Raw genomic sequence first — 24,190 nt, 5'->3', positions numbered from 1 at the left:
TAATTATTTTGAGGCTGTTGAAGTGGTAATTGTTAAAAGTATGTTTTGCATGTAATATTTCAGACTTGTCGAGCTTGTGTCTTCATTGTCCTCGCGCTGAGAGTTAAAGAAACAGAAGCTGTTTGTGTGAGAGTCACACACTGTCTGAGGAGGAGGAGGAGGAGGAGGAGGTGCTCTCAGCTTCTTCTGAAGAGAGGGACAGACGGGTTTAAAGCGAGTAAACTTCAGAATGCTATCAAGTTATCTTTATTTTTAATAAGACTAAAATAATGTTTGTTTTTGTATATGTTGAAATCCAGAGACAAGATAACTTCATTCTTTTGAGACTGATGTGAGTTTTTTTTTTTTTTAGAAAATCAATATTTGTGTCCTTCCTGTTTCAGTAGCGCGTTACTAATAACGCATTACTGCCCAACACTGCTGACAAGTATCAGCGGAGATAGGGCTGAGGAACTGGCTGATTTTAGGAGAGGAGGCAGGAGAGGGAGGCTGGGAGGAAACACAAGAGAACATGGGCTGGGCGGAACAAGCGGAGCTTCTACCTTTTGCTTAAGCTGACATGGGAAAAACCATGCATTTTGATGCAACAACAGTGTGATTACATGTTCATATTTTATTGAAACCATTGATGTGCCTTTTTTCTTTGCAGAACTCTAACTTTGGAGTTAAGGACACAGAAGTCTGCTTGTGTGTGGAGGAGGTTTTCTCAGCTTCTTCTGAAGAGAGGGAAAGACAGTTTAAGGCAAGTAAACTTCATAATTTCATTTTATCAGTTATCAGTGTATTTTCTTTTTTTTACTAAGAGTAAAATAATTTATGTTTGTTATTTTTAGAAAATAAATGTTTCTGTTGTCTCCTGCCGATTTACTTCACATTTTGATGAAACAACAGTGTGATTACGTGCTCATTTCATGAAAACCATTGATGTCTGTTGTTCATTGCAGAACTCAAACCAACTTTGGAGTTGTCTTGTCTGATTTGAAGAGTCATCATTTTTGTTCTTCCATCTTAAAGGAAAAGTTCACACAAAAAATTATTTAATTGCCCTCATGTCATTCCAAACCTGTAAGACGTATGTTTGTCTTTATAACACAAATGAATATATTTTTAATTTTCTCATAATTTTTTTGTTAATCCATTTATAGTCTAGAAAAATCAGTATTTTCAAACCTCATAAATACAGTTATTGTAGAAGTAATTCATTCCGATATTTATATATGAATAAATCATAAACTATATGATAGCAAACATGTATGTTCAAAATAAAATACTGGTCTCCCAGACTAGCAATGGGGGACACAAATAAAGAGAATATTAAATATATTTATTCGTGATAAATGAGCAGAGTTTGTCTGGGTCTGGAATAACATGTGGAGAGTAAATTATGACCATTTTTATTATTTGGTGAACGAACTGTTTGAAGAGCAGCCCTCCACGTACATGAACATTTGTGAGGTATGTGAATGTCATGTCTGTTTTAATGTTTCAGTAAAGAAGCTTTCTGAAAGCAATATATTTATTCAAACAATATGACATGCCCTCACACTAGTGCTGCCATTATAGCCTTCTGGAGCGCTGCGGTAGACAGAGACATTAAACAACCACACAAATTGTTGAAATGATAAAACAGATTATTTACCTATCCTTACGGATGTGAATACACCTCTACCTGAAAATGGATAGTTTAATTAAATGTTTTCTTTTTTCAAATGTGTTTCTCTTTCTAGGCCACTGATGAAGAGCAGGTGGTGACTGGATGAATGCTGGTCAAAGAGGAGAACGTTCTTTCCCCTAAACTGATGCACCAATGGTTTTAAAGGAGAACACTGCCCTGGATGATGTAGAAGATGTCGTCACGTATTGTGCTGATGGAGCTTCATCATGACTACATCAATTATGCTAAAGAGATCATGAAAGTTGACAGTGATGCATGATCTGTATTCATGGACTATGAAACAAACTGTAAGTGTATAATTTGTAAAAACAATGTTAAATGCTTGTTCTGTGTTTTTTTTAGTAGAAGAGTTTACACTGTCATTCATACACATGCTCACATCCTTTCACACACACGTGTCTGTTAAATGTTATAATATCAATGTTAATGTTGTGATTTATTTGTGTACTGTCATGCCAGAATAGTTGGTAAAGAACTTAACTAATTGTGCAATTATTGTATAATAGTGTTTTTGTATATTTTATACAATATATAAAATTTCTTAAAGTCCAATTTGATCTTAAAAGTTCATTTTAGCCTGGCAATGCAGGAGTATGTACAGTTCTCTCTCCACCTTCAATACCACGACTTAGGTGCCCTTGAGCAAGGCATCGAACCCCCAACTGCTCCCTGGGCGCCGCAGCATAAATGGCTGCCCACTGCTCTGGGTGTGTGTTCACAGTGTGTGTGTGTGTGTGTGTGTTCACTGCTCTGTGTGTGTGCACTTCAGATGGGTTAAATGCAGAGCACAAATTCTGAGTATGGGTCACCATACTTGGCTGAATGTCACTTTCACTTACACTCAATTGGTGGCGGCACTCTGCGAGTTCATTTTCTGCCAGCAGGAGGCACTAAGAGCAGGAGAGGAAGGGGGGCAGGAGGGGCTTTCTCCGGTAACGGAGAACAAACGCCGGACTTTAGAGTGCTTGTTTGACTCACTCAAATATATTTGCAATTCCACATTTGTAATAATGAGTTGCAATTTAACAAATTTCATGTGGGTCCAGCAGGTCGATGGGGCCTGTGCAAATACGACAGAAGCTGCCATCGAATGAGGTGAAGAAGTTGTAGTATTTTGTGGTGCGTCTTCGATGATGGCAGTGTGAAGGAGAAGATTCTGGGGCAATTATTGCTCTCGCTGCATTTATGGCCCTGTCCGAATTTGCACCCTAAACCCTCGCGGTCTTCCTCTGAGTCCACATTTTCGTGACGTTATGCTGCTTTGACTGTCAGATAGAAGTCAGTTGCAGAGCTCGCCTCAATGCGGACTCGGCAGAAGTGCACATCAAGGGTGCTTAGTGACCGCAAAAAGCTAAAATTACGAATGGGACACCCTACATTCTTGTGGACATAATGGACATGTGCACTCGACGGCCATTGTAAGTCGGCAAGACCACAAGTGCACATGAAGTGTGCCATTAAAGATAGGTCCTATACTGCCCACAAGCTTGTCTGTATTTGCATGCAATTTACATAAGTAGTGACAATTGGCCAGTTTATTGAACTGAAATTATCCTATAAGGTTTTATGAAATTGGAGAAGGTGAGGTTTTCCCACAGCGTTTCTCGCAATGTAGAGTGAACTCTGGATAGGGAACAAAACAAATCCATTGCGTCCTCTGTTTGCCTGATGTCTGGAAAAAAAAATTAAGACTTTTTGTTAACTTACACATCCAACTACAAAACACCTGCACTGCTTACATATGTATAGATAGATTCCACATTCAACCACTCCAGACAGGTCAAAAGCATCTGCCATCTCATGGTCCATATATCGTCAATCAAAATAAAAATGAGTTTCAAGATGCAACAACACTGGGCAGTATCTGGGTATAAAAAATGCCTAAATTTACAGTTCTCAACAAACTGGATAAACATTCACAGGTAAGAATGTGTTGTTGTTGTTACATACTGTATAGCGGTCCATAGAAACAGCCGCTAATAGGGGATCTAGCTACATACTGTATATGGTCAATACAACTGCTTGAGCGTGGAGAAAACAGTGCACAGCATACAACTGGCTGCATGGGGGTGGAAATATGCTAATACGGGACAGTCCATCATCGTGGGTGGAGCCTGAGCAGTATGATGTCATGCTGCTCAGAAAATCCAAATGGCTAAATAACTGAGACTATTTATTTTTTTTGGGGGGGGGGTTGGATGCCCCATTTAAAGCACGCACACTACACATGCACACTCAAGTGTCCTTCTTATTCGCAAAAGTGAACATTCTGATGTAGTAATGCAAAATAATAATTTTATAAGTTCATAATCATAAGTTCATGTCAAACTCTGGACACATTATATTTAAATAGCGTAAATGATTAAAATCATTAAAATCATCTAATCTCAGACTGATGGTGTTGGATTTGTCCGAAACAATTTTTCAATCGACCCACAGCAATAGTCAGGAGGGACAGCACAGAGGCTTGGGTCAGCACCAGCACCACACAGCTGACCGCCAGACAGGCCTGGAATGGGATCTACACCCATCCATCAGCACAGGCAGGGGCACTGACACTGCCCCACCAGGAAATCAGCCATGGCCAGAGATGCCACGAAACAAACAGAAGGTAGGCTGAAGGGAGGTCCGCCACAAACACACGGCCCAAACCACCAGCACGTTCCCCAGGCAGCATGCCATGGCGATGACGAGCTCCAGAGAGGTGTAGATCAGCCAGGCCATGAGGAGAAACCAATATGAGTAAACAGAACAGAGTCTCAGTCGAGAAGGAAAAACCTGAAGATGTGTATGAAGAAGCCTGTGACCATGTTGTCTACTCTCCTCCACACACATATTCACACACACACACACACTCACACACACACACACACACACACACACACACACACACACACACACACACACACACACACACACACACACACAAACACACACAAACACACACAAACACACCTGATCTTCAGTATGCATCTCTGGTGGTCTCATTTCCACTCATATGTCTTATTGTATTATTGTCTTATTCCACTCATATGTCTATATATATATATATATATATATATATATATATATATATATATATTATTCACAGTCATATCTGTATTTCAACAACTAAAAAGTATTGTGCATTGTGCAACAATAAATATTTAATAGAAGATATTCTACATTGTTGTTACATGACCTCATTACATGCATGTTTAAAACATTTTTGTGTAATTGTGTTATCTATCTATCTATCTATCTATCTATCTATCTATCTATCTATCTACAAATTTGCAACTTAAATAAAATATAAATAATCTACTTAAAAAAGCATCCGACAGAACACAGACTTCTTTTAACTGGACAATTTATCAGAATATCTATGCATACTGACACGTAGTTTGTTTGCAAGGAATATGCAAGAATGACGTCGTACTAAAAATAAAAAGTATGTATATTTTTGAAGAAAAATAATGCAGAATGCAGTTTCATCAGTATAATTTCAAAATGTTAATTTTTGTCTAAAGGTCATATTAAGTACTTCAGCATGATTGCTAATGTTACACAATTGATTTTACAGTGCTGCAAACTCGAATTTGTCAACTTGTGTATCAGACAAAATAGTATGCATAATTTCATATTTTAAGGTCTAATTACTATTTATAATAGTTTGTGTGGTTGTAACAGCAAGGCACTGACGTGTGATACAGACATAATTTTTCCCTTGTCTTCAATCATTAACAGTTCTGTCGTAGTGGCGGTTTTCTAGAGTACACATGCTTTGCATATGTGACCGTGTGTGTGTGAATATGTATATGGTGGACTCATGCTAAACTGCCATCAGATGGAGTACAGAGCTTTTTCAGAGATCTTGTGATCTCCGTGAGCTCCTCATGATAAGGCTTATCAGTATGAGAATTCAACAGGCTGTTTTAAATCCAAAGATGCAAAACCAAAACCTTTAGTTTACATGTGGGTGAATGTTCAACAACATTGCACTCACATGTAAACTAAAGTGACCTAGTTTTCCTGAGTTGCCTATTATGTCATTCAGTTCACCTGTTTTCTGTTAATCATCTCATTAGTTCCCTTTGTTTGGTTCATGCTTTTAAGTTCTCCCTTAGTCTTCGTCTGTTCTTTGTCTATGTTAAGCTGGAAGACCACACACAGGACTTTTTACATACTGTATTGTGCCATACTCATTACAGTGATTGCTAGCTCTGTGGTTTTTCCCACGTCAGCTTGAGCAAAAGGTAAAAGCTCCGCTTGTTCCGCCCTGCAGGGGCGATTCTAGGATTTTGATTTTAGGGGGGCTCAGCCCCCAATAAGGGTATGATTAAAAAAATATTATTTGACTATTAGGGTAGGGTGGTATGCTACTAACCTTACTGCAATCCACTATTCCATTGTATTCCCTGTATTTCATATATGGGAGTAGGAGTACTGACTGAGCCATATACAACACTGTAATAAAAAAATAATTATTGGATGTGACCACTAGAAAATAGGGAATGTTGATTTATTTATTTTTTTTTACAATGAAGACCTCCTGATTCATTCACTGTACAAACACACGCACACATGTTTCCAGTACAAACACAACATTTTACTGTTTGCATTTCTATGCTCACATACGAACCTCAGATAGGATTTTTTTCCTTTGACGATACCACTGCTTTTTCTTATAAAATGTACAGGGAAATTGGCAGACAATTAAAACAATGTCAGGGTTCAATGACTGAAATGAATCTTGGGAACACAGTGGTATTGTGTGTGTGAGAGGCTGTCTACGTTCTGTTCTCACCTGACTGTTGCTCATTTGCAGACCTACTCCCGCACGACAAGAAAAAATGTTGTATATCCATACAATGAAATATAAATTATTTTAGTTTTTTAGCTTTTTAGCCTTAATAATCAACAATACGGTTGGATATTCATAAAGTCACCCCATGAAAATTGATGTCATTTTAAGTATTTTAACTAACCAGCTAATATTCATTAAGAATATAGACAAACCATGTATTAATGTAATTGTCTATTGTCAATATGATTAATCTGTTCTATATTTATTTCTATTTATTAAAAATAACAACATGAATTATCAATTTGCGACTTCTATAAATCAAGTACAAATCTAGTATAAATAGTATAAATCAAGAAAATCAAAAATCCCTTTACGCTTACTCTAATTTATGTATCATGACACTCCTCCTGATTCATTATTACTTAATACAAAACTATATTAAATTATTGTCACACACCTGGACTCATTTTGTGTGTTTTTGCCCCTGTGACCCAGTTTCTGTCTTCCGTGTGTGGTTTGATTAGTTCCCAGGTGTGTCTAGTCATTTCCGCATGTGTTCCATGTCCCTGTTAATTTAGTCATGCCATCCACCTGTGTTTCCCCATTATCCCTTGTATAAAAGCCTTGTCCTTTCAGTTCTGTTTTGTCGGGTCTACTCGTCTACTTGTTACTTGTCAACTTGTTACCTGTTACTTGCCACTTGCCACCTGTTATTTGCTACTTACCTTGCCTATGTTTGATTTAATAAATCCTTGTTTCGTTTATCCCTCGGCTCCGTGTTCCTTCCAGCAGCGTAAGCCGTGACAGAAGACCCGACCTAAAAAGTTAAAAAAACTGCGTGTTTTACCTCCGTTTTGTTTTCCGTTTTTTCACAGTCTTTTTCTTTCGGAAGTGTGTCATGGATCCCCTCTATCGCCCCGAATACCTCCTCCTCCTGCTGGAGCAGGAGGGACTTTCAATCGAGGACCATACTAGACGGTTTCTCTTGATAGCTAATGCCACCAGCTACCCGGACCACGCGCTCTGCACCTTTTATCACGCCAGCCTGAACTCCAGGTGCAGAGCGTTGTCGCCCGAAGATGGTCCTCAGGAGGATTTCGCCGCATTCATAGAGTGGAATCTGGTGAGAAATGGGTCACCTCTCACGGTCGGCCCAATGGAGGATCTCGCCAGGTCCACTCTGGACCCAGAGCCCAGCCTACAATCTCCCCACGGTACGAGGCATAAGCCCGAGCCCACCGATGACGGAGAGCCAGAGAGCAACCCGTCAGACCAGGTGCGAGAGCCGGCGACACTGCCCACCACGAGGGAGCAAAATGTGGAGCGCCAAATGGGTCAAAATGAGGGGGTTTCCAATTCACCTATGCCAGAACCTCCTGTAAGCCCAGGACAGGCTCCTGATCTTCCGTTAAGCCCAGGACGGGCTCCTGATCCTCCTGTAAGCCCAGGACGGGCTCCTGATCCTCTGTGAAGCCCAGGAAGGGCTCCTGATCTTCCGTTAAGCCCAGGACGGGCTCCTGATCCTCCTGTAAGCCCAGGACGGGCTCCTGATCCTCTGTTAAGCCCAGGAAGGGCTCCTGATTCCCCGTTAAGCCCAGGACGGGCTCCTGTTCCCCCGTTAAGCCCAGGACGGGCTCCTGATCCTCCTTTAAGCCCAGGACGGGCTCCTGAACCCCCGTTAAGCCCAGGAAGGGCTCCTGATCTTCCGTTAAGCCCAGGACGGGCTCCTGATCCTCCTTTAAGCCCAGGACGGGCTCCTGATCCCCCGTTAAGCCGAGGACGGGCTCCTGAACCCCCGTTAAGCCCAGGACGGGCTCCTGATCCTCCGTTAAGCCCAGGACGGGCTCCTGATCCTCCGTTAAGCCCAGGAAGGGCTCCAGCCCCAGAGCTTACTCCAATGCCTGCTCCTCCAAAATTCCCACCCACTCCTGCCTCCTCCTCCGCTGTCGTCTGGCTGCCCCACTGCTCGCCCTCAGCCTACCATCATTGTGGTGCGAGCTCAGCGGGGCCGCCATCCTCCAGCGACGCCTTGGTCGGCGTCTCCCTCACCTCCGCCTCCAGCCTCTGAGGCCTGGACTCCGCCTCGGCCCGTTGACCCGTCGGCTCCACCATGGCTCCTAGCTCCTTCCTCTCCGCCGTGGCCCGGCAGACCGCAGGCTCTGCCTGGCTCCCTCGTCCCTCCGGCTCCGCCTTGGTCTGGCGTCGTCCATCCTATGCCTCAGGACTCCACTCCTCCGGCTTCGCCTCATCCCTCCGTCCCTCCGGCTCCGTCAGGCTCCTTCATCCCCTCGGCTACACCTCAGTCCTCGGTCACTCTGGCCTCACCGCGGCCTTCCGGATCCACATCGCCGCGTCAGTCACCAGAGCCATCAGTTCCGCCTAGGACCTCCGGCTCCTCCCCGTCACCCTGGCTCTTCGGCTCTCCGTCTCCGCCTCGGGCTCCTCCTCCACTTGCTCCGTTGCCGTGGGTCGAGTCCCTGGAGTCGGTGACCATTCCTCCTCCATGGCTCCTTCCTCCGTCGGCCCCACCTTGGGCCGTTATGGCTGTGGCCTGGGTCCTGCTGGGTGCCTCCTGCTTCAGATCCTTCCTGTCTCCTCCCTGGCTCCTCCCTCCGTCATCTCCTCCCTGGCTCCTTCCTCTGTGGTCCCTGTCTGCTGGCCCCCTCCTGGGAGGCTGTCCTCCACCGGAACCTCCTCCCAAGTTCACACCCACGCCTCCCTTTGTTGTTTCTACGGTGCGAGGACGCACCTACCGGGAGGGGGGAGTACTGTCACACACCTGGACTCATTTTGTGTGTTTTTGCCCCTGTGACCCAGTTTCTGTCTTCCGTGTGTGGTTTGATTAGTTCCCAGGTGTGTCTAGTCATTTCCGCATGTGTTCCATGTCCCTGTTAATTTAGTCATGCCATCCACCTGTGTTTCCCCATTATCCCTTGTATAAAAGCCTTGTCCTTTCAGTTCTGTTTTGTCGGGTCTACTCGTCTACTTGTCCACTTGTTACCTGTTACTTGCCACTTGCCACCTGTTATTTGCTACTTACCTTGCCTATGTTTGATTTAATAAATCCTTGTTTCGTTTATCCCTCGGCTCCGTGTTCCTTCCAGCAGCGTAAGCCGTGACAATTATACAAAACAAAATAACTCCACATTCTCTGGGCCATCTAGTGCTTTCAGACAATAATGTGTGTCTTTAATCATTTCTGTGCACGGCTGCATAATGTAATGTCAAAATACATAATAATATGTCTGTAATTTTAAAAAGTAAATGAAAATAAATCATGATCGTTTTCTGAATCTAAAGTATGTTTTCATGGGTTTGTTAATCACTTCATTTTTGTAGGAATAAAAAACAACTATCACACAAGGGCTGAAGGTGAACGCAGCGAAACGTATTGGTATTGGATGAGAAACCGAGCCATCCCGTGTGCTCCCAATGCTCCAGTAACATTACATTATGTAAACTGCAATGCATTTATGACAAAGAACTGCACCGATGTAGATGTAATATCATAGCATTAGCAATCTATCAATAAATGCACGCACACACGACACACACCTTGTGCTCTCTGATGTTCGCTCTGCTCGGCGCCCCTGCAGATTGAAATGAAATGAGTTTTTTAAAGGGGACTGAAGCGATCAAAAATGTATTAATCAAATATTTTTTTAGGGGGGCTGGGCAGAAGTTTCCCTAAAAAGGGCCTAGTGACGCCCCTGCCGCCCAGCCCATGTTCTCTTGTGTTTCCTCCCAGCCTCCCGCTCCTGCCTCCTCTCCTAAAATCAGCCAGTTCCTCAGCCCTATCTCCGCTGGTACTTGTCAGCAGTGTTGGGCAGTAATGCGTTATTAGTAACGTGTTACTGTAACACAGTTACTTTTGACAGTAACTAATACTGTAACGCATTACTTTTTAAATAAATTAACTCCGTTACTGTTACCATATGGTGCATTGTCCGTTACTTTTTTTTAACTAATTCATTTTGGCTGAAGTGTAGCCTACAGCCTAACCTGATTGCAGCAGTGACGCATTGTAGGATTGGTGGATGCCAACCACTGTAAACACGAAGATGCACTGTGGGCTGTTTCCGTTTATTCAAGTATGTGCGGCAGTCATGGCGAGTCAAGGCGAGAGCAAGACGAGTTTCTCAAATTGGAAATATACTCATTATTTCACTTTAGCAGAGCATAAAGACAAAAACTTTTTAGTCAAATATGAGCTGTGTCTTTGAATGTACGGAGCCCGGGACATCACCTGTAGGAGAAAAAAAATCAATCCGTGGCGATGGTTTTGCAATCCGTCCCCTCAGTTTTTAAACCATACTCACAAATTCATAAACTGTTCCCTCGGTTTAACAAATCGTGCCCACGGATTAACAAACTGTGCCCACGAATTTCCGATCCGTGCGCTCAGATTTTGTAAACCGTACCCTCGGTTTTTGAATCCGTACCCACAAATTCAGAATCCGTGCGCACGCTTTCGCAATCCGTTCCCTCGGATTTGTAAACCGTACTCACGGATTCATGCAGCAAGCTCCTATGTGTTAACATACAGTTTTATTGAATATTACTATGTGGAATAGGTTTACAGCAAAGTGTCTTAAGTGATTCTCTATCAAGTGTAGTACGAGGTGGAATACAAAGATTTAATAAGAAAGATGTGCATCAAAATCTTGTTAGATTTGTGATAATCTTATAATAGCACTTGATTATTATTGTACAATAAACCTGCCATTGTGACTGACTCTGGAGTAATTTTTTCCTCTTTTGTAAGTTGTTTTGGATAAAAGATTCTTATGCATAACCTGTTTAATAATATATAATAATGATACAAATAAAAATAAAGTTATTTTTATAATTTTAATTTGTAGGCTAAATAAATGAGTACTAGACAGTAAAAATGTTTGTCATAAAATAATTTGTGAATTGCTTTATTTTTAAATAACCTTTGACAGTTTTGGAAATGCTTGTGTACAATTATTTCTTAACATGAAGACTTATTTTTGTGATTTTATTATACTAAGCTCCACCCACCCCACCTGCAGGAGTTAGATGCATGTTTCACTGGTAATGTTATTATTAAATAATTAGGCCAAAAATAACATTACATTCAGTTAGAGAGACAAGGAATGAAAACATAACCGGTATATTATTTGTTTTGTATTGCTTTTTACCCTTATTTTCTTCTTCTTTTTAGCGTTTATTTTTTGGCCATAAAACACAGGCGGCTGTGTCTTATCCTATTGGTGATTCATGTAAAATAAACGCTAAAAAGAAGACTATTTTGTGAATGCTGATCGTGGACTCATTGGATACTATGAAAAATAATGTTTAATAAACAGAAATGAGTCTGCCGGTGGGGGCGGAGCCACAAATGCGTGTCAGTTTACAAATCCGAGGGAACGGATTGCAAAAGCGTGAGCACGGATTGATTTCTTTTCTCCTACAGGTGACGTGCGGGGCTCCGTACATTTCTGAAAACATGCAGCCTGTCTCTATTGTGGAGTCGCCATCTATTCAATAATAATAATAATAATAATAATAATAATAATAATAATAATAATAATAATAATAATAATAATAATAATAATAATAATACAAACTCTAGCTTGTAGTTTTCAGTGTAGTTTTGTTTGCACATAATTCACAGTAAAATTTAAAAATGCAGTTTTACTAACTAATCCGACTGAAAGTGATTGACTCTGAATCTTAATAGTTTTTAGCAGACTAGATCTGCTACTCATGCTGCTGCTGCAGAGCAAGTACGACTTGCTACTGTCAATAGATATACAGACTGTGAGCATGCAAAGGCACATTAAATAATCTAATTGGTAGCAGATAGCACATAAAGGACCTATCAGCTTGCACCATAGAGTTTCACAACTAAATTAAATATGTAGTCTGGTTGATTCAGTCATATTAAGTAATAGTTTTGACTTAAATAAAAACTGAATAAACATTTTTACAATGGAATTTTTTGGATTAAACAGTTTGGCTGGGTTCCTTGTTATTGTCAAAAATTAATTTATTCAGGCACACCAGTCAACATTTTAATGCTATTAAAAAGTCATTGAAATGAGCACAACAAACATGGCAAATATTGTATCGAGACAACAAAAACTGATTTGTAACTACATACAACGTAGTGTAATGGTTAACAATCCTCAGATTAAAAAAATATTCAAAGATCACCTTCAACTTCTTAGAATTTCATGTTATTCCATGTTAGTGTACATACAATTCCCAAGTTTAGTAGAGCCTCAATTAAGCCAAATAATATTAGAAAATCAGTGTTTTTATGCCCATATTATGGAACATTAAAAGGCAAAATAATTTTCTGTAAAATACTCAGTATTCGTTTACACTTTCCCAGTTAGGAGAAATTCTTGGTTGGTGAACCAGATTAACGACTCATGAATCTTTGCGAGTTGTTCTGAAGGCCTCTCAGTGTTCTCTCAGTGAACTGATAGGTGAGTTTACGCTTCACTTTGCAGATCTCTCCTGTTCGTGAATAGTTTCGTAGGGCGCGAGCCATTTTCTGGTACGTCATGGTTTTCCGGTTACCCTTGCGTCTGCCCCACATCTCAGCCAGCTTTTCCTTGTTCTGGGATGAAAACTGGAATGTTCCATTGTTAGACTGAACCCACCAAATGCAGCTCCGCATGTCTGGTGTCTGTAGCATCTCATATAAGAACTGAAACAGCCGCTCTTTCCTTTTACCTGAGAAATGACATTGTAAATGTCAAATGTATTTTAGTGATAGCAGAACATTACATTTTCATTTTGCACATCCAACCTATGCACAAATAAGGCAGTCTGTTGTCAAAGCCCATAACGCCCTTTTAAATGTGAGATACAAAATTAGCCTGTACAGTGACATACAAATTCTAACAAATTCCAAACTGGATATTTTTAATCGATGGAGCCAAAGTCTTTGTGAATCACTTGACTGTAAGGGAAGCGCTGTTTGGGAATAAACTACAAACTGGACAATACAACAGTTTACACTAAATAAGCCTACCCACTAAAGTCTGCCTCAATGATTTTCTGTGGCTAGTTGCATAAACTGCTTATTCTAGTCTTAGAAGTTAGCCATCCAATATGTATTTTTTTTTTTTTTGGACTGGCACAAAAGGTAGATTGGTGCAATTAAATCTGAAAAGTAATACTGATTACCCCCTTGCTAAATTCTAGGGACGTTCAGAGTGATTTAAAGACTAGTCTAAGCAGTTTATGCAACTGGCTACTGGTATCTCTCTCTCTCTCTCTATATATATATATATTTGTCCACTTTAACTGAACCAGTGTTGTTTTGGACAACTGACTTTCAAAAACAGTTCAGACATTCTTCAAATGTCCTTTTTGTGTTCCACAAAGATATAAAATCACAAAGGGTTGAAATTACAGGAGACTGACTAAATGCAGTCATTACAGAATGTTTTATGTATAGGTAAAAAATAAAAATAAAAAAAAAAAACAAGAAAAAAAATATATTTTCCCCCTTTAACCGCTCTATTTTAATCTACCTATCCAAATATTCAGAATCGACTTTCCCAAAACCAAAAAGAAATAGGATAAGCAATGGCCTAGCAATTCTGTGTCTTACCTGAGAGCGGTGCTAGAGCCAGGGAGTCATACGCAATTTGACCCTTCATGTCAGAGGTCGGAGATGGTGGAAATTCTTGGCAACCAGAACTGGTGGACAGCGAATCCGAATCACTGTACCGGTTTCTGTCATACTGGAAGTATCCCTAAAACATAGAATATTATTAATAACAACCATGAACAGGTCAACCTTCACTTACGAAATGATAACAGTTTTTACTGTATGTCTGGTGAGACCTACCCATTCATTGTGACTGGACTGACAGAGCCACGTCTGCTGCTGCTGCTGCTGCTGCTGAGGCTGTGGTTCATGCGTCTCATCTGTTCCTGGCACTTCACCATAATGCCATTCATATGTATAATGTCCAGACCAGCTGTTCTCTATGGAAACACATCACTCATTAATATCACATATGTTGTTTGCTACAATCAACAACACACACAGGCTCTAAGAAGATATCTATGATTATATTATAAATGTTTTTGATGTTAAAATACTTCCTCCTTTCCAGCTTAAATGGCGGCAACAACTAAATATATACCATGTATAGTTTGATTCCCCTGAAAAGTGTAAATACTGTTTCTCTGTAGCATTTTCAAAACATTGCTGTTTGTTTGAGCATCCGACCAGCCTGGCATGGCAACAGCTCAACCAATGGTGTGACTCTGAGGGCGGGACTATCTGTTTGACTGACCAATAGCAGTTGTGGGGAAGGGAAACCTGTTTAAACACTATGCGACTGTGTTCAAACAAAGTACTTTTTATTATTACATTTCCAGTGGTTTTACAGTTTCTAGTCACAAAACTAAACTTTTGTCACCCATGACATGGAATCCACATCTTGAGATACAAATAAAAAAGCTTGGTCAAAGAGGAAATTACTGAACTTACAAAACTGAAAGTGAACTTCTATCCGATTCAATAAAGAAGAAGTGACCCTTCCCTCAGTGGTCTATTACAGTGTTTAGTTGACTATTGAAGCCTCACCTGCCATACCGTGCTCCTCTTGATCTCTCCTCTGCACACGTGGTGCTGACATCACCTCCACGGAGTGCTCCTGCAGGTACTCCTCAATCATGTCCAGGTCCAGGTTCCCTGACGACGGCTCTCTAGGGCCCAGATCCTGGAAGTATTGAATCTGTAGGCAAGTAAATGCACGCTATCAGACACTGAATGAGATCCAGTACAGACAAAACACAATGTACAAAACACAATCATTTTCTTTCCTTTTCTTTCCAGCATTCATTAAAATCTGAATATTATACTATAAAGAAGAAAAAGAAGAAGAAAAAAAAGCTACCCATGAATAACCATACAGCTGTTTAATAGGAATATTAGAAAAAAACTTGTAACAGTTAGTACATTCTGCCTCTCATCAGTAAAATTTGGTTTTTAAATGCACCAACAGACATATTTGCATTGTGGGTGTGTAAACATTTCAGCAGTAATATTTTACCTCTGTTTTGACAGTTCTGTGTATATCACATATACACTTTGTTTTGACATCTTGACAGTACTTTAAAGCCACACTTCAGCACCTAATGTCTGAATATCATTGCATTAAACAAAAAACGGTCTAAGCGTTTACACGTGCCATTTATTTTATTTAAACACCAGCAAACTTTCCATACAAAAAAAAAAATTCTTTAAACATTCTGGCCTAAGAGTCACTTTTATTTATTTGCACCACTTTACATTAACACAAGAACTTTAAATGAAATCTGATTTCATATTTGTTGATCAAATCTGATATTATGAGGACATAATGATTACCCATTTGCTTATTAAGGCAATTTCCAGCACACTTATTACAAACAGAATCTTCTAATATGACTGGCCAAGAGTATGATAAATTATATATTTTACCTGTGTGATGCTTAAATATATCACAGAACCATTTTTTTTGTAGATATAAAAATCATCGGTCATGTATTTTCCTCAATGCTTTCCTCAAAAAAATAAATACAAATAAAATAAAAATAAAGAACAAATAATACTCACGTTTTCAAGAGTTGCCAACATCTGAAAACAGAAAAAAAGCATGTCACTTGAGTAAAAACAGCACATGAGTATAAACACCTTAATGTGGCTCTACATGACTGCACAGAATGAACAGAATGCTGTTAGAATGAAGTTTGATCACGTCAAGTTTTTTTTTTTCTGAAACATATTTCACAACTGTGAAACAATGAAACTGAAAGCATTAAAATAAACAAAAAATCATCCTGCCAAATTAGCACAAATAACTGCAAACACAGCCGAAGTCTGAATGATAATGAAGACATATGGATGTTCAGTTACCTTAGTGCAGTTCCAGTGAGTGAGACAGCTGTTAGTGTATCACAATAGAACAAGTGGAAAAGATTGTGACCGCTGAATAAGAGCTTGGAAGGAGGGTGGAGCCGTACATCACCTGTAATGTGCACCTGCTGCCTGATCTGATCCTTTTATATCCTCCCAGCTGTCTCTCTCTGCCTGTTCTCCCCTCCTCCTTCTGGAATACTCAACGTTAACCCAACCTTCCATCATCCAAATGCAAATCTCCATTAATCAAACATAAGTTTAACGGTGTGGGCGAGTGTAACGGCCTCTCTCCTTTGCCCTGTCTGTGTCAAAGCCTTCTGGCCATGTTACTTTGTGTCCAAAAAAAACAGGATTTTACTTGTAACTGCCACAGCGATAATTGAGGTAATTTGTTTTATTACACAGATCCAGATGAACTCCTTTTCCCCCTCTCTGAAATCCTGCTAAATCCTGCTTTTGAAATGATTATGACTGAATTACTTATACATGATTATTTAACGTAAATTTCTATAAAATGAAATCTTTTTTTTTAAACTAACACACAGCAGCTTTGTTGATGCATGAAAACCATGATCTTCTTGTTCTTTAGTCTGTAAAGTTTAATGACGGAACAGTAATTTGAAATTAAATCAAACTTTCCAGTTCAATCAAATAATTGGATTACACTTCATTTTACAGTGTCCTTATTACAGTGTAATTATACATCTAAGTACTGAGTAATACAAATTAATTGCATGCATTATTAACTATAGTTAGGATGAGGGTTTGGGGTTAGTGTTGGTTGCATGTAATTATGCATGAGTTTTTGTCATTACTATGTAATGTGTATAAGGACACCGTAAAATACAGTGTCACCAAGTACTGTACACCTCAAAATGAAAAGACTTATAGAGTATATAATGACTACTTTTAATGATGCTTTTCAAAAACATGAGAGTAAAATGTTTTATTCCATGTTATTATTATAAATCCAATCATTTTATTAAATTGGTCAAGTTGTCTAATGTGTGTATCTCATGATAACATCCTTGACTGGAAGATAATGTTCTTTGGCAACATATATTTTACGATATATGTCACCTGATAAAACTACATACTGGGCACGAGGCAGTCGGATGGCCTGTGGTGGAATAGCTCTTTTGTGACATAATGCTTGTAACTGCATTGGTTAGAAATGGGGAAATACCTATCCAAAACTCAGCATAGCAAGAATTTACACCTTAGAGGAACAGAGAAGAGGACTGGAAAGTGAAATGAGGAACAGCTTTAGGCTTACTGCAAACTCACACTTACAAACCACTACCCCCCTCCCACTGCTGATCTCTTGATATGGCCCTCATTACTGTTTCCAAAAATGATTTTGTCAGCAATAAAATTATTTTTGGTCACTAAACCCTTTGTAAACAGCACTGACAAGTTGTATGATTAAAAAAAAAAAATATTATTATCTTATTATATAGATATATATTATCTTACTGTCGAGAATAAATTAAAGAGCCTGTAAAACTTGACAGTCTTTGTTGGCTCAACCTCTAATTTAGCAAGGAGGTAATAAATGTCAAAAAGAAAACCATTTCAAGGCCACAGCGAATTTAAAGTCCAGGTACAACAGAAGGGCTACATGAATATGAGATTTATTGCAAATAGAAGTCAATAACACAGCAAAACGGCAAATAATCCTGTATGTGTGTGTATGTATACAGATATATATAGTATGGTAGCATTTAAATTAATTGGTTTTAAAATATATTTCAAAGATGTGATATATCAACAAAAAATCAACCTAAATACATTAATTTATATCCACTAAGCTTATTTCTATGGTTTAAATTAGGTTAAAATGTAGCTTTTTACAGTGTTTAAAACACTTTTTTTTTTTTTTACAAAAAATCAGATCCGATATATATTATAAAGTTCCAGTCCAAGGTCTTTAATGCTATTCCTACTGTCATCAGTTTTTTTATATGGTGTTTATGTCATTCTAATACAAACATTATAAATATCTGTAACATTAAACGTCTGATCACCATATCACAGACCAAGTTGGACCATTTTAAGGACAAAAACTATATCTTCTTACATGGCATTTAATATCCTTCTAAAATGGCGTTTTAATGAAATATAATTTTTTAATATATTTTGGATCCCATTTGACTTTTTGTTGTATGGACAATAACAGACAAAAAACGTTTTCAAAATATCTTCTCAGAAGAAAGAAAGACATACTGTCAGACTCTGTTCCGTGTTTTGTGTGTGCTTTGATCCTCATGTGCCTTCCTTGCCCTTATTTGTTCTTCCTATTCTGTTTTCCTAATTAGATTTATTTGTCTTAGCTGTTTCCAATGTTCATTGTTGTCCTTGATTTCAGGTGTTTCTCATTCTGTCCCTCCTCTAGTATATAAAGTGTGTTCTGCCCCTTGTTTTCTGCCCATTATTGTTTATGTCAACCTCATCAACTATGTGTGTTTTCCTTTTTCCCTTGTATTGGATTAAATTATTAAAATCACCTTGTCAGTGTTCTCCAAGTCTCCTCATTCCTCGCTCCAGCACAGAATACTGGACCGAAACAGAAAGAGTTTGCAGCGATCTACCCTGCGTTTTATTTTCTGGTTTTTCCCCCAGTGTTTTCCTTTTTTGTTTTTTATGAATCCCCTGTAACGTTTATGTTCTGTGTATCAAGACGGCTGCCCCCTTGAAGAATATATCTGTGAATTCCTCACCTTATCTAAGCAGATTTCCCTCGACTGGTTGACTCTTGTGGATTGTTTCTGGGATGGTTTGGATGAGGGGTTCGCTCAGTGGATGCCACTGGCAGGGTCCAGGTGGAGTTTAGCCCAGTGAGTGCTCCAGTCCCCAAGTTTAGCCCAGAAAGGGCTCCAGTTCACATGTCCAGCCCAAGAAGGACTCCAGTCCTAAAGTCAGGCTAAGAAAGAGCCACAGTTCCCAAGCTAGACCTACGGAGGGCCTCTAAAGATGATATTCTCCACAATGGGTTTTTTTTCAAGTGCAAAAACACAGTTTTCAAATGTATCCGCACTCACATTGTAATATCTATTCAAATAAAACAATAGATCTTCATGTGAGAGGGCGTATTTCTCCTGTTCATAGATGCTTCCTTTCAGTGAGGTGAAAGGTCAATGCTCAGACCTCATTCTAACTGGCATCTGCTAATATCAATGGAGGGGTTTTATTGAATTTCAAATGAATTTCTGTGTTGGGTTTTATTAAATCACAGTCAATACAATGACAAGGCCTTCAACTCTTAGTTGTGAGAAGTGATTAGTAATGACATCGCTGGCTTCAAAGACAGCTGGGAAAATACATCTGGCTCTCTGACCTTCTGGCTCTACCTTTTTAGATAAAGTCCACCATCTGGAATATGACGGTTTTTATGAACTAACTCACTGATCACTTCATCCTAACCTCGACTGAGTTATCAAACTGACCCGAGCGGGTGTTTACTCTGCAAACAGGCCTCTGAAATCTCTTTGCAGCATTAGTCCTGTGGGAATCCCACAACAATACACTCGTTTGTGGACACACTGGTTCTGAATCAGTTTATATATTTTAGTTTTTTTTGTTTTTGTAAAAGACACATGCAGAGCCTGTCTGACTGAATGTGAACCCTAAATAGGAATTTACTCTGTGAATTTCCAGATTTAGCCGGCCAGAAAGTTCACTTTCATTTTTATTTTCCAAAGTAATTTTGCCTATGCAGGCTTGAAGACTCTGATACAGTAGCTGTATCAATTGCCTCTGGTCATAAGCAATGCTTGGATTGCATAATTTACACATAATTGTTTAAATGTGTTTGCCAAGTTCTTTTTGCATTGTTTTGACTCTTAGCAACCGCTGAGAGGTGAAACTGGATTTTTGGAATGTCGATGTATTGAATAAGACATTAACACACAGATGCCTTTTCAACACTTACCGCCTTCTTAACGACGAGCCAAGAAAAACAAGACGTAAACAATAATACCAACAATGACGCAACTGGTTCTACAAGGGAGAGCTGTAAAGCAGAAGAGCTTGTTTGGAAAATCCCCTGGCTGGAAGAATATCTGACAGTTGTGCTTTCTTGCACCTGCTGCCGATTAGTAATGTTAAGAGACAAAAAAGAGAGATAGCTGCAGGTGTAGTTTTCAGAGACCTGAGCAAGCAGAATTTTATCATGTTAATATTTGATTGAATTCATACTACATGCATTATAAATAATGGCATATGTGATAGGCTTGATATTGCTAAAAGTCAACTACAAGGAGGGTCCTAGCAACTTTCTGGCAAGGTTCTCTCAGTGTTCAAAGAAAAAGTCTTCCAATAACATCAATAGAATGTTCTTTCACGGTTATCTGCTCATCAATATTGTTCTCAAACCATTATCACAAAAACATTATTTATACATCAATCATGGATCTTTTTAAATAAATATTTTAATTGGAATTCTAACTTTTTTTTCAGTAAACATTACTATTTAGTATTTTCAGATGGTTCGGAGAATATTCAAAGTAACTTTCCCATAAAATTTGCGAAATTATCAGTTGGAACATTTTCTGTTTTCTCTAACGTTCATATAAAAAACAAGAATTTTTTTTTTGAATGTTCAGAGAACTTAGCCAAATGCAATTCATGAAATAATTAACCATTTTATCTCAGTTGTCAACACAATCTCAAAACTACACACCAACAAACCTCAAACTCCGTCTTAATCAAATATTTTAGCCAAGAGGACATTTTCTTTTGCCAGAATCAAACTTTGGCCTCAGGTGACAGGCAGATCTGACAAATTCACACACTACTTCACTGCCCTTGAGAACACTAGAGATATCATTTCAAAACACTGTTACAAAACCTCCTTTTGGGAATCAGGAATCAATTCATGTCAATGCCTGTTATATTGTGTTAGCAATCAAAAAATACAAAAAAAAACAAATCTATAATAATCAATAAATCAATAAATAAAAAAAGACACTTTTTGTTTGCAAGTTCTCTCTCTCTCTTTCTCTCTCTCTATTTTTTATATATTGGTTTGTAACAAAGAATAAATAATTTTTGAATAGATCATTACCCATAAAATGAATGGGCAATCAAATCAATCAGTTGATTTAGGCAGGTAAAGTTATGTGTTGTTTTCTGTTGTTTTGAGATGCTTTGTTGTTGGATCAAGAACTGCTTTCAGAATGCAACTGACCTTGACAGGAATGAGGAAAGTGTTTTCTAAAAATAACTAGCTAGCTTCTATTAATAGTTAGACTTACTGTACAAGGCAAAGAAAACGGCATCAACTGGGAATGAACTAATGATGTAATGTGAAATGAGGGATTTTTTTTTTGTTACTATGTTTTAAGATGTTAATACACACTTTTTTACTACAGTATTGTTTCTATGTTTGCAATTTGTTTTAGACTTTAATTGTAATTTACAATTGGTTGAAAAACTGTCAAATGAATAAAATAAGTAGATTATACTGCATTATGCATTATATTATAGTACAATATTGAAATAAGTACATCGCATTACTGTCGGTCAGATGTATTGTGTTATTGGCACTATAGTTTCTGGTGAGAGTACACTCTGCGTGAAGTGGCTGCCGCTTCTCAACGCTATCATTGTTTTGTTACTTAGTCAATTGTTTATGTTGTCAATCGTTCGTGTTGATGTGTTTTCTTGGGACTTTAAGTTTGGATTTAATAGAACAGTGCTATTTGGATGTAGCAAGAAACAGTGACATCACACTTATTTTTTATAGTTTGTTTTTGGATTTATTGGAACAGTGCTTGGATGCTCGGGTGAAGCATCTGAACTTCTGAATAAACAGCGACACAACCATATCAGAGCATCTGGAACTGTTACCCAGCTAACAATTTTTGACAATTTTGGTTCCCAGAATCTTATTTTGTATAGTTTGTTTATGGTTAGCCAGGAAAGTTTTTTTAACGTTCCCAGAATGTTATTCTTACGTTAATCTAACGTTCCCGTAATGTTATTATAATGTTCCCCTAACGTTAGTTTTTGGTTCCCAGAATGTTGAATAAATGCTACATTAAGCAAATTTCAGGGCTCTGTATAGGTCGTTATAAGGAAAAAATAACGTTATTTTATGGTTACAAAAAATATAACCTAAAAATAACCATTAGGAATCGTTCTGTATAAGTTACTTTTAGGCCATTTTAAAAATAACCACCCTGCAACGTGTCACAAGTCAGTCAGACTCACCACCCAGCCAATCACAATGCACCACCTCACCTGAGTACTAATCAGCAGCACCTGATCACCATTACCAAATCAGCTCACCACCATATATAAGCACACACCTCAGTCACTGATTTGTCCGATCTTGTAGCTAATATATGGAACTCTCCTGGAACTAGCTACTTGCATTGAGTCACATACATACCTTTCTACTAACCTCTTGTCTACCCGAATCTCCTAGACTCCTATGTATCTCCGGTGATCCTCCAGTGTGTCTCTAGCGATCCTCCAACATGCCTCCAGCAGGCCCCTCTTCCAAGTACTCCTCTCCAGCGTTAACCCTGAGGTGTGTGCAAAGAGTTATCCATTCTGGTCACCCCACCTGCTTTACGGAGTAAGCCCATATCCAACCAAGTCATCCAAATTCTGCTCTTCAGTTCCTCCGGACTCTCACCTGCTTCTAATCAGTTTCCTATTCAAACCTGCTTTTATAATAAACCATTTGAAATATAACCTTCTGCCTGTGAGTCCATTTGTTACACAATGTTCTGGAATGTTATTTTATTGTTGCAACCTAACCTAAAAATGACCATTAGGGAATGTTATTTAAAAAATACCACCCTCTGGGAACGTAAACTTTATTGTCTTTGATTTTCCTCTTCCCCTTGTAAAGCCAAAAACTAAAACTACTATATCCTACAATAACCTGTAACCACTGACAGTTTTTCTGTTGCTATTGCTGCCTCCCCTCTCTCATCCACACTCAACCTCCTGAGCTTTGAGATATGCTCAACCTATAATGAATCTATTTGTAATGTTTTGGATGACCTTGCTTCACTAAAAACTAGAACTGTCCCTTCTACTCACTCCTGTCCTTGGTTCACCCCTGAACTTAAGATGCACTTAATACTGCATGTTCCACCTGTCTCTCTACTGTCATTAATAAAGCCAAGTGCAAACCTAAAATTCTTTTCTCTGAGTAAAAAAACAAAAAAAGTTGTTAAACCATTGCCTGTAGCTATTAATGGCTCTGTTGAACTTTGTGAAAGTTTTCAGTCTTTTTTCCCACGTAAAACTGATAACATTTACCAAGAATTAAAACCAAAAATCTGTCTCTCCCCACCTTTTTCCATGTCTGATAGGTCACCCCCTCAGCAATTTTTTACCCACAAATATATCTGCGGTCGAACAACTGAACATCAAATATAACTCTGCCTCCAGCACACTTGATCCTTTTACAACATACTTACTCAAAACTCTTTTGCTTTCATTCATCCAACATATTACTCATATTATAAGTTGATCCCTTGCCACTGGTTACGTTCCACAAAGACATAAGTAGCTGCCATCACCTCAACCCTTAAGAAACCTGGTCTTGATAACACAGATCTGAACAATTTTAGACCAATATCAAACCTCCCATTTGTTGCTAAAATACTTAAGACGGTAGTTGCAACACAACTGCAGTCTCATTTTTATCTTTATGAGCAGTTGCAATCTGCATTCCATCCCTCTCACAGCTCTTTTAAAAGTGTTTAATGATCTCCTTCTGGTTTCTCAGAGTCAGAGAAGAACATATATACATATATACATAGAACAGGTGACAATATTAATAGACAAGGCACGAAACTTGAGGTAG

The 24,190-nt window shown here is 38.9% G+C and overlaps 1 protein-coding gene across 1 annotated transcript; it reads right to left on the bottom strand.

Moving 5' to 3' along the window:
- Positions 1-12,498: 12,498 nt before the first annotated feature.
- On the bottom strand, positions 12,499-16,487 carry LOC132129364 (transcription factor PU.1-like). Its single transcript, XM_059540929.1, has 6 exons — positions 16,360-16,487; positions 16,060-16,080; positions 15,046-15,196; positions 14,299-14,438; positions 14,059-14,203; positions 12,499-13,172 (listed from the first exon to the last, which is right to left on the bottom strand). Exons 2-6 carry the CDS (start codon positions 16,078-16,080, stop codon positions 12,856-12,858), a joined length of 774 nt encoding a protein of 257 aa, XP_059396912.1. The 5' UTR covers positions 16,360-16,487; the 3' UTR covers positions 12,499-12,855.
- Between the last annotated feature and the right edge of the window lie 7,703 nt (positions 16,488-24,190).

This window comes from Carassius carassius, chromosome 46 (genome assembly GCF_963082965.1).
Source record: "Carassius carassius chromosome 46, fCarCar2.1, whole genome shotgun sequence".
In the NCBI taxonomy this organism is placed as follows: Eukaryota; Metazoa; Chordata; class Actinopteri; order Cypriniformes; family Cyprinidae; genus Carassius; species Carassius carassius.
This window is presented reverse-complemented; position numbering and strand designations above follow the sequence as displayed.

What these genes read in the sequence shown, in the direction of transcription:
- LOC132129364 (XM_059540929.1), bottom strand. Translation starts at nt 16,080, where the DNA reads ATGTTGGCAACTCTTGAAAAC. An exon ending in TGTTGGCAACTCTTGAAAAC is followed by an intron (nt 15,197 to 16,059) that starts GTGAGTATTATT and finishes ACTTGCCTACAG; the next exon opens with ATTCAATACTTCCAGGATCT. An exon ending in AGAGGAGCACGGTATGGCAG is followed by an intron (nt 14,439 to 15,045) that starts GTGAGGCTTCAA and finishes GTGTTTCCATAG; the next exon opens with AGAACAGCTGGTCTGGACAT.